This window comes from Pediculus humanus, genomic scaffold, assembly GCF_000006295.1.
Source record: "Pediculus humanus corporis 1103172108269 genomic scaffold, whole genome shotgun sequence".
Lineage (NCBI taxonomy): Eukaryota > Metazoa > Arthropoda > Insecta > Psocodea > Pediculidae > Pediculus > Pediculus humanus.
Genome location: NW_002987838.1, coordinates 867,825 through 885,022, shown reverse-complemented (window position 1 = coordinate 885,022; position 17,198 = coordinate 867,825). Strand labels below are relative to the sequence as shown.

Genomic DNA, 17,198 nt, shown 5'->3' with positions numbered 1-17,198 from the left:
ACTGGTTTTTTTTTTTTGACGTGATAACTTTGCCAAATGAATGGAATAAGAAAAAAAAAAAAACTCGTTTTAAATATTTTGACTAAGTTAACAATCGTTAGTTATCGTCGAGATTCCGAATGTTGTCACGGTCGAATATAAAAAATATTAATTCAATTAAAAAAGTGTTTTGTGAATTTAAAAATAAAAAATTAAAATTAATAATAATAATAATGGGATTAATACGTAGAAGGAATTTTTCATAGAGTATAAAAGGCAAAAACGGTGACGAGGATTGTTATGACGATTAACGTTTAACCGGAAAATAACGTTTAATATTCATTTGTTTTAAAATTCGAAATTATAAATAGGAAAAGAAAAAGGTGAGTGTATAATAACAAAAAAAAAAACAATAAAAATCACGCGTACCAACTTTAGAAAAAAATTTTTAATAATTTTTACGCACGTCATCGTCCATTTTGTTTTAATATTTCCCCCCGGTAAAATTATTTATTTAAAAACATTCACTTTTAGATTAACCTTTTACTTTTTTTTTTTTTTAATATTTGCGTTTATATTTTAAACGGAAACGCACGAATTAATTTTTTTACGCGGCGTATTTATTATTAAATAAAAAATAAAACAAGAAATTTTTAAAGTGAAATTTTTTTTAAATAAAAATAATAAAAATCGAACGAATTAATTATTAAATTTTTTCTCCAATATTTTTAATAAATAAAATGTTGTTGTTGTTGTTGTGGCGGTTGTTGTTTGTTGTTTGCTTTGTAGTTTGTTTTTTAAGCACTATCATTAAATTGGAAAATATTCCTTTCACTTTTATATAACGTGTCAATTTTATTTGGAAATGATCTCGACACAACATTATATTATAAATAAAACTATTTAGTCAAGGTTTGAAATTGTAGTCATTGTACGCCCGGTTATTATTCTCCTCCCCTCCCTCCTCCTCCCACCCCTCCGAATCCACCCTCTCACCCAACTACCCTTCGATAACAAATAATTAAAAAATTTAAACTTTTAATATTATTATTATTATTATTTCTACATTTTGTTTCATTTTTTTTCCTAACCGTCAGTCGTCGTACCTATGACGTCATTATGATTCATTTATATCTCAGGTAGATTTTCTTAATAACGTCCTTTAAACAAAACAAAACAAAAAACTTTTTTTTTTTTTTTTTTTTTTTTTTTTTTATGCGGAAATCTAAAAAACTTGATTTAAGATTGTAATAATAAAATTCGTTAAGTTATTATTATTATTATTATTTCGTTTTGTTTCAGATGCCACAAACGGTTCCATCAGCCAATTACGGTTCGCCATATTGCGACTATTCTGCATTCACGACAGATTTTGATCTTTCACTACTTCCGGCCTCGCCGGAAAGTCAAGTACCACTTTCACCGACAAATCTATCACCCTATTCTTACTTGTATCCATGTTCGCCGCCGCCCATGTTTTCGACAAATTTCGACGAAGATGGTATCATGTGCGATAGTTTGGGATTCGTAGACGTCAAGGGGAAAACAACGACGGATATTAAAACGGAATATGACGACGACGACGACGAGGGCGACGACGAACCCCTTCAGACTCCTTTGAAAAAAACATCAGGAGGAGGAGTAGGAGGCGGCGGTTGTTGTTTCTTCGAGGAAAACGTTAATTTTAATGATAAAACAAACGACAAACAATACGATGGATATTACGTTAAAAACGATGAGAAAACAATCGGACGAAATGAATTATTGATACCGACGACAGTACAAACAACAACAGGAAATTATTATCCGCTAACGATCAAACAAGAGCCGATGAGTTACGGGCTCGAATATGGACACCATAACAATCCTACGTCACCGTATGCCATAAAAACGGAAACGACAATCGATTTAAAGGAAGCTCTGAAAGAAACGAATTTCACGATAAAATACGAATCAAATCAATACACGACCCTTCGTAACTTATTGAAAAATCCCTGCACGGAAGAATCCCCACCCTCACCACCACACTTACCAAGACCATCACCGAATCCACCGGAAGAAACGACGGAAGTCAAAAGAGATCATCAATTATTGCGTAGCGTTTTGAGAGATACGTCATTTCAAAAGAAATTCAACATAAAATCTTTTGATTTAACAAAAGTACCTTCTTTCGACGATTCGAACCTCCTTCATAAAGATATTAAAATGGAAGAAGATGATGATAATAACGGGAGTGCGAAACAGCAACAACAGCAACAGCAGCAACAAACGACGGAAACGAATGAAATCGTTGAAGAATTAACGAGTGAAAAAATCGAACCTGTTTTCAGTTTGGCCATTGAACAAATTCGTAAAGATGTCGATAATACCTGTAACCTTTTAGGAATATCAAGCGGTGAGTAAACCTTTTTGTTTAAACATTTTAAAACAACAAAAAGGCGGTAACGGCGTTTTTCGGCGGACATGGCGTCGGCATTTTTCAATTAATCGATACAACAAACGGTTGTCGAAAAATTTTTTATTAATTTGGGGGGTGGGCTTAAATATAACCTACTCTTTTTTTGTTTGTTATTGTTCTCTCTCTCTCTCTCTCTCTAGTCAAAAAGTTTCGATTTTATTTCTCGCCAAAAAAAAAAATTCTCGGAAAATCTACCGCAACGTCTTTTTTTCTTTTTGTTTGTTTGTTATGAACAAAGACATTGAAAAGGTGATTGGACGTATAATGTCTCTTTAACATTTCAAGTTTTTTTTTTTTTTTATCTCTTTCTTTTAAAATTAAATAATAATAATAATGATAATAAAACAAGTTTCGAAGGTTTGATAAACGAACCTTGGCAAAATTTTTAATAATCGCTAATGATTTTTGCCTCATTATAATGAAAATGCTTACGGGCATCGTCGTCGTCGTCGTCCATTCTTGTTTCTTTCTTTCTTTTATTATTATTATTATTATTATTATTTGATTTAAGTTAGTGCCCCCGTGTTTTAATTGACAAGTTTGATTTTAATTGGGGAGAGAGAAAGACAGACATGACAAGAAAGAAAAAGAGAGTTAGATAGTACAGAATAGAAGAGTGAGAGAGAGAGAGAGAGAGAGAGAGAGAGACAGTACAAAAACAGAAGAGTGAGAAAAAGAGAGATAGTTCAGAGACAGAAGAAAAAGATACAGTACAGACACAGAATACAGAAACAGAAGAGAGAGAGAAAGAGAGAGAAAGATAAAATACGGACACAGAGGAGAGATAGATAGAACAGAAACAGAGAAGATGGAGAAAAAGAGAGATAGATAGAACAGAAACAAAGGAGAGAGAGAGAGAGAGAGAAAGATATAGTATAGAGACATGGGGGAGAGAGAGAGAGGCAGAAAGATATAGTATTGAGACATGAGAGAGAAAGGTAGAGAGATAGAGACAGGAGAAAGACACAGGACAAAGATACAGTACAGAAACAGAGGAGAGAAAGAAATAAAGAGAGTTAGATAGTACAAAGACATAAGAAAGAGAGAGAGAGAGAGAGAGAAATGTCAAGTGAATACATAAATTTCGTTTAACATAAAATTTTATTATTAATAAAACCTTGAGGGATTTAACTGTCCTTGCCACCGGTGGTAAAAAAAAAAAAAAAAAAAAATCTCGTTACCGGTCATAAAAATCAAATTTAAATTTAACAATTATAATAACATATCAAAAAACATTTTTTATTTATTTTTTACATTTTCCAATAATTAGTCGATTAGCATTATCATTATTATTATTATTATTATTATTTCAACGAATCGATCGCTCAAATGAATCACATAATCCGCACACAAGAAAGAAAGAAAGAAAAACCCAAACGAATCCAGTGGTACAAATACAATTCAGGGTCAACCGGTCCCCCACTTTATTTTATAAACCCATCATTATTTAATATATCCATACAATGTGTGTTTCTACGGCCTTCGTATTCATTTCAAATCCCTTTTTTTGTGTCCAGTTTTTGTCTTAACAACAAAATCAAACACCGATCATCATGGCTGCCACCACCACCACCGCCACCGCCGCCATTATTTTAACAAACGTAACATATTTTTTTTTTGTTTGTTTGTTGGAAAAATCATTATTTAATAACGCTAACGGTTAAATTATATTATTATTACCTTCGAGGGAAGGGCGGAGGAGGGGGAGGTACAAGTGATCCCTTTTAATAAAAAAAAAATTATTTAAAATTTTATCCGCCGACGGGTTAAAAAAAATTTTTAAAAATTTACTCGTTTTAAATTTACCCCCTGGCTCATAACGTTATTTAACAAGTACATAGAGTAAGAAATAAAATCGATTCATAGAGTAAAAAAAAAAAAAATGTTGTAATTTTAATAAATATTTATAGAAATAAATAAATAAATCGAACGAGAGAGAGAGAGAGAGAGAGAAAATTATTATTATTTTCCAAAGGACAAATTAAAAAAAAAAAACAAGTTTTCCTTACTGTACGCAAAAGTTAAATACACGACAACGAAACTACAACCACGACGACAACAACAACGACTCTGTAGCAAATGTTATCCACCACAACACGTTTTAATACCCGTTTTTCTTATTATTATTATTATTATTATTATTATCATTAATATTTAAAATCGTAAAATTTACTGTTTTAACAAAATAATAAAATGATTTACGACGTAATATAAAAAAAATTAATGTCGGACACGACGACGACGTGGCGTAAAATTTATTTTTTAAAATTTAAAACGAATTCGATAATACAAAAGAATCGATTTACGATTATTTCGATTTATCGAAATTTAATTTTTGACACTGCCTATCCCCCTCCCCCCGGCTTTTTTTTTATATGCGTAATAAAAAATAAATATTTACTTACGCGGATAAAATATCATTCGTTACGTAATCACATCCTTTTTTTTCTGTCTGGCGTCCATTTTGAACGTGTCACGTTGTTTTTACTCTATAATAAAAAAATCCGTTGAAAGTTTAGAGTGTTCCAATAGAAGAAAACACCTGAAACGATAAAAATAATAACAATTATTTACTCGGTTTACAATTTTGTTCAGATAAACGGTTTTTGGATTTGTTCAGACGAATAGTTTAATTAATAATTTTTTTTTTTTGTTTACAGATCCGACACAATGGACCGAAGATGATGTTAAAGCATGGCTTATATGGACAATAAGACAATATTCACTTCCGATGATTGATACAAATTGTTTTAAAATGGACGGCGTGACATTTTGTCAATTAACGGAAAATGATTTTCAACAGAGAGCACCCCAGGTGAGAGAGATGAAAATTTTTTTTCTTTTTCCATTTTCCATTTTTTTTTTCCAAAATCTAAATCTTCTTTATCATGTTGTTTAAAAAATAAACGACCTTGCTATATCGCCAACGAAACCCGTCGCCGTCGTGTATTTAAAAAAAAACAAAAATGGCCGCCGCCTTGTATAAGTTATGTAGTCCACAACTTTCTCTCTAACCTTTCTCCCAAACCAAGGTCAACGTTTCGGTTTCGGTATTTTTTTTTAATGTCCAAACGAATCTTCGTGGTGGTACTCATTCATCAATCATTTCATCCCCTCCCCCTTCTACCTCCCTATCTATCTACTTCCACGACAAGTTGTTTTTTAAATTCGATTTTTATTTGTTGTTTACAAAAAATGATTTCGAACAAAATTAACGCCGTTTTTTTTCGTTCATGCGCGGATCGAATGATTCGTTAAGTATGTCATCAACTATTATCATTATTATCATCGTTAATTCGAGTTTAAAAAAATTTTGTAAAGTGACCAGTTGAATGTTAATCCAACCACTACCACCATCACCGTCACCATCACCGTCACCATCACCATCACCATCACCATCACTACCACCATCACCATCACCATCACCATCACTACCACCATCACCATCACCATCATCATCATCACCACCATCACCATCACCATCATCATCCCTGTAAAATTAACAATAGATTTTAACATTTTTGAAAAATGTGACGACGCATGCGCCACACCTGTTTTCTTTCTTTATCATTACATTATCAATTCCAATCACTTATCATAAACCGTTATTTAAATTTTTTTTTTTTTTTTTACAGAGTTCCAGCACTCTCCATGCACATTTAGAAATATGGAAAGCAGCAGGGAATTGTGGTGATTGTTCTTCTCCTCCCTCTCTTCCTCTTCCTCCTCCTTCATCTTCTTCTTCTTCGACAATGATAATTCCGAATCAAGATCTCAGCACTGTACAATGGTCACCAACGATGCATTCAAGCGGTTCCAGCACTGGAGGAGATTTATCCGACGGTAATTATTATTATATAAATAAATAAATAAATAAATAAAACATTTTAAGTAGGAAAATACAAAATTAAAATGTCGGTTGTTCTGGTTGTTCTTGTTGTTGTTGTTGTTGGTATAATGCCAGAAAAATTTATTTAAAAAAAAAATATCCCTTTCGGCTTTTCGATTTATTATTACCATGTTCGATTTGGCTGAACCTACAATTTATTATTATTATTATTATTATTATTTTACATATCTGGGCCAAACGTTTGAAAATCACGAAAAAAAAAAAAAACAAAAACAAAATAAAATTCATTAATCATTTCTTTTTTTTTTTTTATTTATTAATTTTTTTTTTAAATTCGAGTTTTTTTTTTACAAAATGGCGGACGCGATATAAAAACGTTAATGAATTTTAATTGTTTATTATTATTATTATTACAACGACCAGGTGGTATTCGCGAGTTATTATTTAAAAAAAATAAGCCACGGTCAACATGGCCGTAATTAATTAATAATAATAATAATAATAATTGGTACGATAAAAAAAAAGTGGTAGAAGAAAATTAAAAAAAAATTTTTTTTTCCAGACGATGATGAAGATATGGATTATTCAACGTCATCATCATCACCACCACCACCCCCATCATCGTCGAATAAATATTTAATGAAAGATAATAATCAGACGATAAAAACGACGACGGCAAAGACAACTTCCGGTACGCATATACATTTATGGCAATTTTTAAAAGAATTATTATCGTGTCCGCAATCCCACGGGAGTTGCATAAGATGGTTGGATCGTGAAAAGGGAGTTTTTAAAATAGAAGATTCCGTACGTGTCGCTAGACTTTGGGGTAAGAGAAAAAATCGTCCGGCAATGAATTACGATAAGTTATCAAGATCCATAAGACAATATTATAAAAAGGGTATAATGAAAAAAACGGAAAGATCTCAAAGGCTCGTTTATCAATTTTGTCATCCATATTGTTTATAAACAAAAACAAAAAAATTTTTTTTTACCCCAAAATGTAAATAAATAACCCTTATTATTATTATTATTATTATTAATATTTTCTACCCGATTTTTACCCTTGGGTGGAAAATAAAGTGTATGCCATATTATATAAGGCAAAAAAAAATAATTATATATTTATATTATTATTATTATTATTTTTAGAAAGGTAATTTTCTAAAATAATTTTTTTTTTTAATTTATATTGTGTTTGTTTGTGTTTGTTTGTTTGTTTTATATACGTTTTACCGTAACGTTATACGTTTTTTTCGTAAATAATCCAAATTAAAATCGTCGTTTGTCGTTTGTTTTCAAAATGGCGGCGATTCCGATTAAATTTTTCATTTATTTATATATAATTCTGATGCTCAGAATAAATTTATTTATTTATTTATTTATTCTTCGATGCTCGAATTATATTATTATAATATGAGAGTATATATTATAATAATAATAATGATAATGATATAATCGGTAAATAATGGATTATTATTATTTTTTTATTTTTTTAATTAAAAAAATAAAAAAAAATGGCGGAAAAACGTTAAACGTTCGGTGATTTTTATCCCATATATCCATGATATATAATATATGTAAGTTCTGTGAACGAATTAAAAAATTATGTATACATAAAAATAGTTATTAAAAAATAAATAAATAAATAAGTTTATTTTTTTTCTATACGTCATCATGACGTCATATTAATTAATTAGCTTTTAATTATGTTTAGTTTTTAAATAAAGTTTTCGCACGTGCGAAATTTTCTTATTATGTACATATTTTACATTATTAACTTTTGTTATTATTATTATCATAATTTTTTTTCTTTTCTTTAATAAATTTATTATTATTATTATTATTGGCTTTTTTTCCTTATGTTTTTTCTTATCCTTTTTTTTTATTATTATTAATAATTTTTTTTTGTTCGCGTTGTTGTTGTTGTTTGTCGAGTTATATTTTATGATTTGAAATATTGTTGTTTGTTAGAATGTTTGTTTCAAGGCGAAACGTGTTTATTATTATTATTATTATTATTATTATTATTATTATTATTATTATTATTATTACTCGAGTTATAAAAATGGTGCTAATGAATTTAAAAGTAATTTTTTTTATTTTACGTAGAAATACTAAAGAGAGAGAAAAAATTTTAATTGTTACTTTGTTGTTTTAATAATGTCGCAAATTTACGACGGCCTCGACATTTTTATTTATTATTATTATTATTATTATTTTAACTTATGACACTTAAAAATAATAGTAAAAGTAGTAAAAAATAAATAAATAAATAACGTTGGTAAAAAATAAACCGTTATGATAATGACGACGTGAATTCATCATTTACGACAGCGCCATCTTTTAAATAAAAAAACGTACTAATAAACGTAACGGAGAACGACATCTATTGTAATTGAAACGAAACTAAATGTATAAACTGTTTTATCGTATATATGTATACATATTTCGACCCGCCATAATTAATTTTGTAAAGTTATTTATTAACGAACGAAAAAAAATATTCTCACTCGTCCGTGGTAAAAAAAAAAAAAAAAATAATAATAATAATAATATTGAAGAACGTTGAAATATATATAAATATATATATTTTTCTATTCATATTTTAAATTAGTTAGGTCATCGATGTGTGCATAGCAACGGTTACCGGGTAATAATAATAATAATAATAATAAAAAGTATAAAAACAAAATTGATGATGTAAATGAATTTAGTTTAGTTTACATTAAATAAATTAATAAAAAGTTTTGTTGTTTTTGTTTTTGTTTACCTTATATAAATATTTGTTTACTGTAAATAAAATAAATAAACAATATGGAAAAAAGTTTAAGTCATAGAGAAAGAAAAAAGAAAAAAAATTCGGAGGGATTTGACAACGAAACCGAATCGAATTTAATAGAAAACGTCGAACGAAAAAAAGAATCAAATACTCAAAGTTGTCATAAATTGTTCAGACGTGACACATATGTATTGATCAAAGCAAAAAGTGATTCGAACGTTGTTTCTTCTCTAAGTAACAGTGACGAATTAAATGTTTCAAGTGTTGAAAGTTTTCTTAACAAAGACAAAGATGATGTGAGTGGTTTAACTTATAACGTAAATGATGATTCTAAACATGATACATTCAATGTGGAAAAATCTAAAGGTGAGTTGGGGATTCTCCACAATTTTAATACGAATCTGTTATAAAGTTGAAACATTTGTTAGGTGGTCAAGATGAGAGACCTGTACCAGCTCCAAGAAGGATAAAATTTACAAATATAACAGAAAAAACATCATCTGATACTGATAGAGATGTTGCCGAAATAGATTTGAATGAAATTCGTGTCAAATCTGATACTGATTCAAAATCACAAAAAATAAATTCGAATGCATCACAAAGTGTGACACCAGTGCCAAAACCACGTAAAAAAAAATTACAAATTGTTAATAACATCATTGACAAACCTTTACAACCTTCTGTGACTTCTTCGAATAATCAAAAACACTCATCCACCAAAGATGAAGCGGCAGGAACATCAGCAGAAGAAGTTAAAATCCATGACGTTGTAATAAATAAATTAGAAGAAAAAGATGACAAATCAGAAATTCCATTGATTGATAATTTAAAACATGAATATGTATTAAAATCTGAAAAAGCAATTGAAGAAAAATTAAAAAAAGAAAAAAAACTCAAAATATCTGATTTGATTGATAAAAAGAAAAAGAAAAAATTAAATAAAAAAAAAAAACTTACATCTTTGATGAAATTAGAAAAGGGTAAAATTCCAAAAATATCATTCATATCAAAAGATTCAAATGTAAAAAATGAAATTGATGACCAAAATGATGACAATGATGATGATGACAATAATGATTTTCAAATGGATTCACCAAGGTATCCATTATCTGCTGAAAATGGACGAATTTACGTTCAAAATAAATATGGTTTTTCACTAATGAAAAGAGATCAAGTTATAAATTCTGAAAATGATAAAGACAAAAATGATGATGGAAACAAGTAAGTAATTTATATATAATTTATACGTACCTTCCACGAGATCAACAACACAAAAACTGATTCATTTCGTTAATCCAGTATCCCGATGGCTTTTCTTTTTATCGCATATTCAAAATGGCTGATTTAAGCAAAATTTTACATAAATAAACAAACACCAAACGTAAAAAAAAACAACCTTATTCGCATAAATTTATCTTTTAGATTAACAAACATGGACGAATCAACTGTTAAAACCGCCATTTTATTTCAAAAATACTGGTCTAGAATGATGATGTTCTTCCACGGTATTCTCGCGGGATTCGCCTGCTGCCACGCGCTTATCGTAACCGTTATTATTTTACGCTTGGCTTATAATCCAACGGATTTTATTAATTTTTATTCAAATCTTTCATTGAAAATTCATTATATTTTTTACATTTTAACGACTTTTAGCATAGTTTCTTGTTTCGACAGGTATGTACATCATTATTATTATCGATTTACCCATTGATTTACTTAAATAATAACAAATTTTATGATTTTTCGTTTGTTTACCATTAGAATTGACATTGGTCACATAAATAAAAAACATTGGGAAACAGCATGGAAAGTTCCATCTATGTGGAGCATACTTTGCGTTTATCTAGCAAGTTTTTTATTAACTTTTATAAATCATAAAACGGAAACCAGGTTTGATTCGTACCTGTACATGACTGAAAATGATACAGATGCTAAAATATGGAACACAAGAGTAAATACATTTTACAAACCATCCCCTCTCTCTCTCTAAATGCATAATATTTATGATATTAAATGTAGATTTATATATTGTTATTATTATTATTATTATTTATATTTTCAGGTACCGAATGAAATACAAGTAACTGTACTCACGTGGTTTCATATTGTATGGGCACGAGATATCCTATTGATTGTTGCATGGCTTATTATATCAATGACTAAATTTTCTGATTTTTTATGTGGACATCTTAACAATATGAAAAAATATGCTCAGATTAATAATTCAGATAATGAAAAAAATTAATAATAATAATTATGTAAGTAAGTAAAATAAGTACAAAAAACAATCGTTTGTTTTATTCTTTTGTTTGTTTGTTTGTTAAGAGTGAAAACAAAAGAAGCTGCTGCTTATAGGTTAATTTATAAAAAATGTAATATAATTCAAGTCATTATTATTATTATTATTATTATTATTATTATTATTATTATTATTATTATTATTCATGTGTTGTGCCTTACTTCTTGTTTTGCTTAAGTTTCTCTTTTTTTTCTACATCATAATCAGTTCTCTTTGTGTAAGAATTTCTTATAATAATAATAATAATAATAATAATGAATTTCCTCTGTGATTTTTAATAAAAAAATTTTTTTTGTTTTTAAGGGATGAATTATTTGAAATAAGACAAAGTCTATCACGGATATCATTTGATAAGAGGGAGAGAGATAGAGAGAGAGGAACGTCTCAACGAACTTCAAACAAAAAGTTAGTATTAATAATAATAATAATAATAATTTAAAACCGTTTGAAAAAAGATTACGAATAGTTTTTAAAATATTATCATTATTATTATTACTACGATGACGATAGTACAATTAATGACGTAAACAAATTCTTATCAGTTAAATGATAAGCTATGTATAAAGACTGGAAAGGAAAAATTCCAGTTAAATTGTAACGAAAAAATTAAATTGAATTAACTGGAACAATTTTAATTCTTCTCACGGTACGAAAAGGACAGAGAAAAATTTTAAATTTTTAATAATAATTGGAATTAATTAGATTCTTCCCTTCCCCCTCCTTCTCTACCCTCCCTTCCTCCCTCCCTCTCACGGATCGAAACGTTAAAATCGTGGGGAGAAGGATTCACAAACTAGGAAAAATAATATTTAAAAAATTGCATAAACACATGTTTTATTTTAACGAGAGGGGGCGCAGGGGGCGGAGCGGAGCGGGGAAGGAAAGAGGGCGTTCGTTTCTAAAAAACTTTTACAATTAATTTTCCCACGAATGTTTTTTAACTAAAACAGCGGGGGGGAGGCACGTTACTTGTTTGTTGTGTTTTTTATATACGGGATTTTATTATAATTTTATACAATTCATCAATGATTTCATTTCATCGTCATTTCCGGTTATCGATAATTAAAACGTAAATCAACCGAATCGAAAGATGGAGGAAAAAAAAGGAAAAAATTTTTTTTTAGGATAAAAATCTTTAAAAATTCAAAGAAAGCCGAAAAGGTAAAAAAAACCCGCAGCCCACGCTGATTCTTTCCAGCCTCCTCCCTTCCCTCCCACCCTCCCCCCTTCACACTTGTTTCATTCATTCAATCTCAATTATTTATAAAAAAAAAAATGAATTAAAATTTTAAATAAAAAATTATTATTATTATTTTTAAAAAATTTTACATAACGACCACGTTCGATCGATCGAACGTTTCTGTACAATATAAAAAAAATAATAATTCCCGCCGAGAATGATTTCGATGTATCGATCGATATATCGATATATCGATCAAGGTCTCGTTTCTTCTTTGTTTTTCAATTTAATGTAAAGGCAAAAACTGAAAATGACTCCGAATATTTGCAAAACGCATATTCCCAAACCCACGGAACTTATTATGACCAAATGAGATTTGACTTCTTTCGATAGTTGATTCAAACAACCCTGGAAAAAAGAAAAAGAAAAAAATAGAAAAATCAAACTCTGGATTCTCCAGGGCCGCTTAACACGTGACGTTAAAAAAAAGAAAAAAAATTTCTTTTAGAAAATGTCACGAATCAGTTTTAAAATGAAATTTAATATAAATAAATAAATTAGAAAAACTTGGCAAAAAGATTTTTTTTGGGGGGGGTGGAGGAGGGGGAGTGCGCGTGCGCGCGCACCCGAGGGGGGCCCCCGGTGCGAGAGGCTCCCACACTGGCTCCCGCCCAAAAAAAAAAAAAAAAAAATATATCGACTTGCAAAATAGACGAAATAGTACAAGATGATGATGATGATAATAAGTTCCAAGTCCCCTTGGGTTCGGTTAAATTTCGTTATTTGACCCCCCCACTCCCACTTCGCCGTTCGTCACATACGCGACGCTTTGCGGGCGTTCGCCTCACACGCACTCACACACTCACCTTGTATTGTATGTTGCTCGGATGATCGCGAACTCCGCAATTGAGCGATGGGGTTTTACAACAGGAATCCGGAACTAAATTATTTGATGTTTTTCTGCTTTGGTGAAACCATTTGGAATATCTCCAGTCTTCGAATCGAACGGCTCCGCAACATTTAAACTGCACAACAAAAATAATAATAATAATAATAATAATAATAAAATTTTACTCGTGTAAAAACATATGCGATGGGAACGCCCCCCTTTCATTCACGATTCCAGTCCGCGTTTGTTGATAATAATAATAATAATTCATAAAACTCGTTCGAATTTTCCTTTTATTATTATTATTATTATTATTATCATCATCATAGTTAATCTTTTTTAAATTTTCAACGGCGAATTTATTACGTTTTGATATTAATGGAGTGTGATTTAATTTATGTTAATTATTTTCTCCAGCCTGGAGTCAAAAAAAATATCGTTTTATTATTATTATTCATTTATAAGTTTTTTACACTTGTTTAACGCATGAGTGAACGCGTATCTCTCTCTCTCTCTCTCTCTCTCTCTCTCTCTCTCTTTTCATTTAAATCGAACATTCCAGGAAAAAAAAATCACATTTTGTAAAAATTAACTGGAAGCTAACTTATCGAAATATGCAAATTTGTTTGTTGTTGTTGTTGTTGCTCGCTTCCGGTATTAAAAATTTTTTTGTTATTTACTAATCGTTCGTGAGTTAATTAACTGGAAAAATACGATTGTAGTACCCCTCCCCCCTTCTCACTCCCCCCTCGATTTTCTACCTGGAGAACGACGAATACTCCCTCCTTTTGATAGTACCTGGAAATTGTTTTAAAAAATTACCAATATTTGGATTATTCCAGAAAGCGTATTTTAAAATTTTTTTTTTCTCCAGCGAACGATCGAAAATTTTTTTGTTTGTTTGTTTGTTTGTTTACCCACCAAGTAGATCAACAATCACGTAATTAATGTAATTTTCTACGAGACCGGTTTTGCCATTGTCGTCGTTACGTACGCGGCAAAATAACAAAACAACAAACTCGACTCGTTTGTTCGAATGGCTTTAAGACAGACATCACCAACCACACGGTCGCGAGATGTTTGTTTGTTTGTTTGTTCTATAGAACAAACGAAAATTCCACGGGGTAAACAAAAAATAAGATGATGTAGATAAATCCAGTTAGGAAAAAAAAAAAAAAAAACTGGAACTCGACTGGAATTTTTTCATTCTTCGTCCCATGCACCGCACACGCATTCTTATCATAATATTATTATTATTATCATCATTATTATTATTATTATCAACAATTAAAAAACTCTCGCGATTAATATAAAAATAAATAAGAATTTTTTTAAATTCTGGAAATGTTCGACGTATATAAAAAAAAAAACTCGATATCTCTCTTTAAAAAAAATACGTGGAAGAAGAAAATTTTAATCACGTGACATAAAATAAAACTCGTCGCTCACCTCTATTTGCATGTCGTCTATGGCTTTCGTTTTATCCGCATCTATTTTGTAATTATCCAAAAAAGTCGAATTCAAATTCAATTTCAATTCTGCTTCCACTTGTTCTTCGTATATGTATGCCAAAGTTCCGACCATGGCCTCCAGTAAAAATATAAACAATAATAAAAACGTGTACTGAAAACAAACAAACAAACAAATAAATAAATTATTAATTAATTAATTAAAATGATTGATTGTTTATTATTGTTATCATCGCATTGTGATTTTTATCAAAACCACGTGCGAATACACGTGTGAGGGGAGGGGGAAATAATAAGAAGAAAAAACACGGAATTTTAGTGTTTAGCTTACAGCGTGTTTGTTATAAATAAAATCAAAGTGAAAATTTATAAAAATTATGTTTAGCTTACGGAAGGATTTTTTCATCCTTCCCCCTCGGTCGTAAGGAACCGAATTACGAGGAGAGGGGAAAAATGGGGGGCACTACGGATTTGAAATTTTGGAAAAATTTCCCAAAAAAAGGGGGGACGACAAAGGAAGAATAAAAAAAACGATTTAAATATTTAAAAAAAATTTTTTTTTTTTGTTTTCGTATAACCTTGAATATAAATACACGTGACGTTTGTGACGAGTGTACATGAAACAAATTCCAGAAACAAGATTACTGTGTCAGAATGTATGGAGAGTGGTGGAGAGAAGAGGGGAGGAGGAGAGAGAAAGAGATAGGGAGAAAAATGAAAGAATGCAATCATCTTGATGAACAAACCAAATTTTTTTTTTGAAAACATTCCAGAAGGTTTTACATAAACGTCCCTGTTTACTAAAACTGAATGAAATTAATTTTAATTGTTAATTAAAAAAAATAATAATAATGATGATGATGATGATGATGATAACAATCGAGGAAAAGTAACAGGAAGTTATTATATACGACAAACGATAAAAAAAAAAAAATTAAATAATAATTATTTTGTTTTTTAAATGATAAAAATTATCAACGGAGTCGTACAAACGACGAAAACAACAAACAAACAAATACGAACAAACCGGAAACAGAAGTTGATTCGATGATTACTACCCGAAGACAAAGTCCGAAAAATAAAATCGATAAGTCGTGTAAATAGTTATAAATATCGATGGGAAAAATTTCCAGAATGCGGAAAGACAAAAACGGAAATGGTTACCGTCGTCGTGAAAGCAGCGGCAGCAAACGAAATATTACAAAACTTACGACGGTTTAAATTCCACAACAACAGGAAAAGGGATGCTGGAAGGGGTTATAAAAACACGCGAAATTAATTCTTCCGTTCCTGTCATTCTCTACCTTATCCAGGTTTTAATTTTCGGGAATCGAAATCTGGAATATTTTCCAGGCGATAAAAAACAAATTAATTTTATCTATCGTTAAGTATCACCTTCACCGCCATTTTTACTAATATAAATCCGATTTTCTTTTTCTTTTTTTTTTTCAAATTATTTTTATTGTTTTTTTGCGTGACTTTTCTTTTTCTTAAATAAAAGCTTCCGTTTCTTTTTTTAAACAATGGCTTCTGCTAGAATTTTTTTTTTTAAATCTATTTATTTATTGCTCAGTTCAGAATTGTTGTTGTCGTTTGTCGATTGTTATTTTCACGCCTCCCACAAAAAATAATTCACTTAATTGTTTGTTATAATAAAAGAAGAATCATTCATCGACTCGATTACTTCCGGGGAAAAACGCGCGTTTTTTTTGAAAATTTTTTAAAAAAAGGCGCGAAGTGGAGGAAGTCACGCGAACGACAGGAAGAAGAAGGAAAAAAAAATTTCCGGGTTATTCGCTAAAACGAATAATAAAACAATTTCTTTTTTTTACCTGTTGTTCTTAACAAACAAACAAACAAGCAAACAAACAAACGCGAAGGTTGGATCGTCATAAAAAAATAATAATAATAATAAAACACATTAAAAAATGTTAAGTTTGGATACATTTGGAAATTAAATTTGTTTAAGACGTCCTTAAAATTAAAAAAAAAAGTTTTTAACGACGTCTTAAAGTTTCATTTTTCTTTCCCCACCGCCCGCCACCCCCCACCGTTCAGCTTCACTCCACGTGGTCTTCCCTTCCCTCCCTCTCTCCCCCCTTTGAAAATTTTTTAAAAACTTTTGGCCCAATCGAAAAATACAAACAAAAAAAAAAAAAAATTTAAAGTCACGGTATTATTACGGTAAAGACACAATGTTAACAACACGCGTTAAGGCACGTGCCAGATTAAAAATCTTTTATTATCATTATCATTATCATTATTATTATTACTTTTTTTTTTAATGGCTTT

General features: G+C 29.9%; 3 protein-coding genes across 3 annotated transcripts in view; 2 read left to right on the top strand and 1 right to left on the bottom strand.

The window, feature by feature from the left end:
* Positions 1 to 1,281: 1,281 nt before the first annotated feature.
* Positions 1,282 to 7,256, top strand: Phum_PHUM503640 (uncharacterized protein; the record flags this gene model as incomplete). The annotated part of the gene is made up of 4 exons (XM_002430860.1): positions 1,282 to 2,374; positions 5,098 to 5,252; positions 6,073 to 6,280; positions 6,850 to 7,256. 4 exons carry the CDS (start codon positions 1,282 to 1,284, stop codon positions 7,254 to 7,256), a joined length of 1,863 nt encoding a protein of 620 aa, XP_002430905.1.
* Positions 7,257 to 9,104: 1,848 nt separating this feature from the next.
* On the top strand, positions 9,105 to 11,314 carry Phum_PHUM503630 (uncharacterized protein; the record flags this gene model as incomplete). The annotated part of the gene is made up of 5 exons (XM_002430859.1): positions 9,105 to 9,435; positions 9,498 to 10,290; positions 10,492 to 10,743; positions 10,831 to 11,020; positions 11,132 to 11,314. The coding sequence occupies 5 exons, from the start codon at positions 9,105 to 9,107 to the stop codon at positions 11,312 to 11,314; spliced, it is 1,749 nt and encodes a 582-aa protein (XP_002430904.1).
* Positions 11,315 to 12,803: 1,489 nt separating this feature from the next.
* Phum_PHUM503620 (CD151 antigen, putative) overlaps positions 12,804 to 17,198 on the bottom strand; it is a gene marked incomplete at both ends in the record, with an annotated part of 8,619 nt that continues 4,224 nt past the window's right edge. The window contains 3 exons of the mRNA XM_002430858.1: positions 12,804 to 12,956; positions 13,415 to 13,573; positions 14,887 to 15,060. Coding sequence (XP_002430903.1) covers positions 12,804 to 12,956; positions 13,415 to 13,573; positions 14,887 to 15,060 — 486 coding nt within the window. The remainder of the gene's footprint in view (positions 12,957 to 13,414; positions 13,574 to 14,886; positions 15,061 to 17,198) is intronic.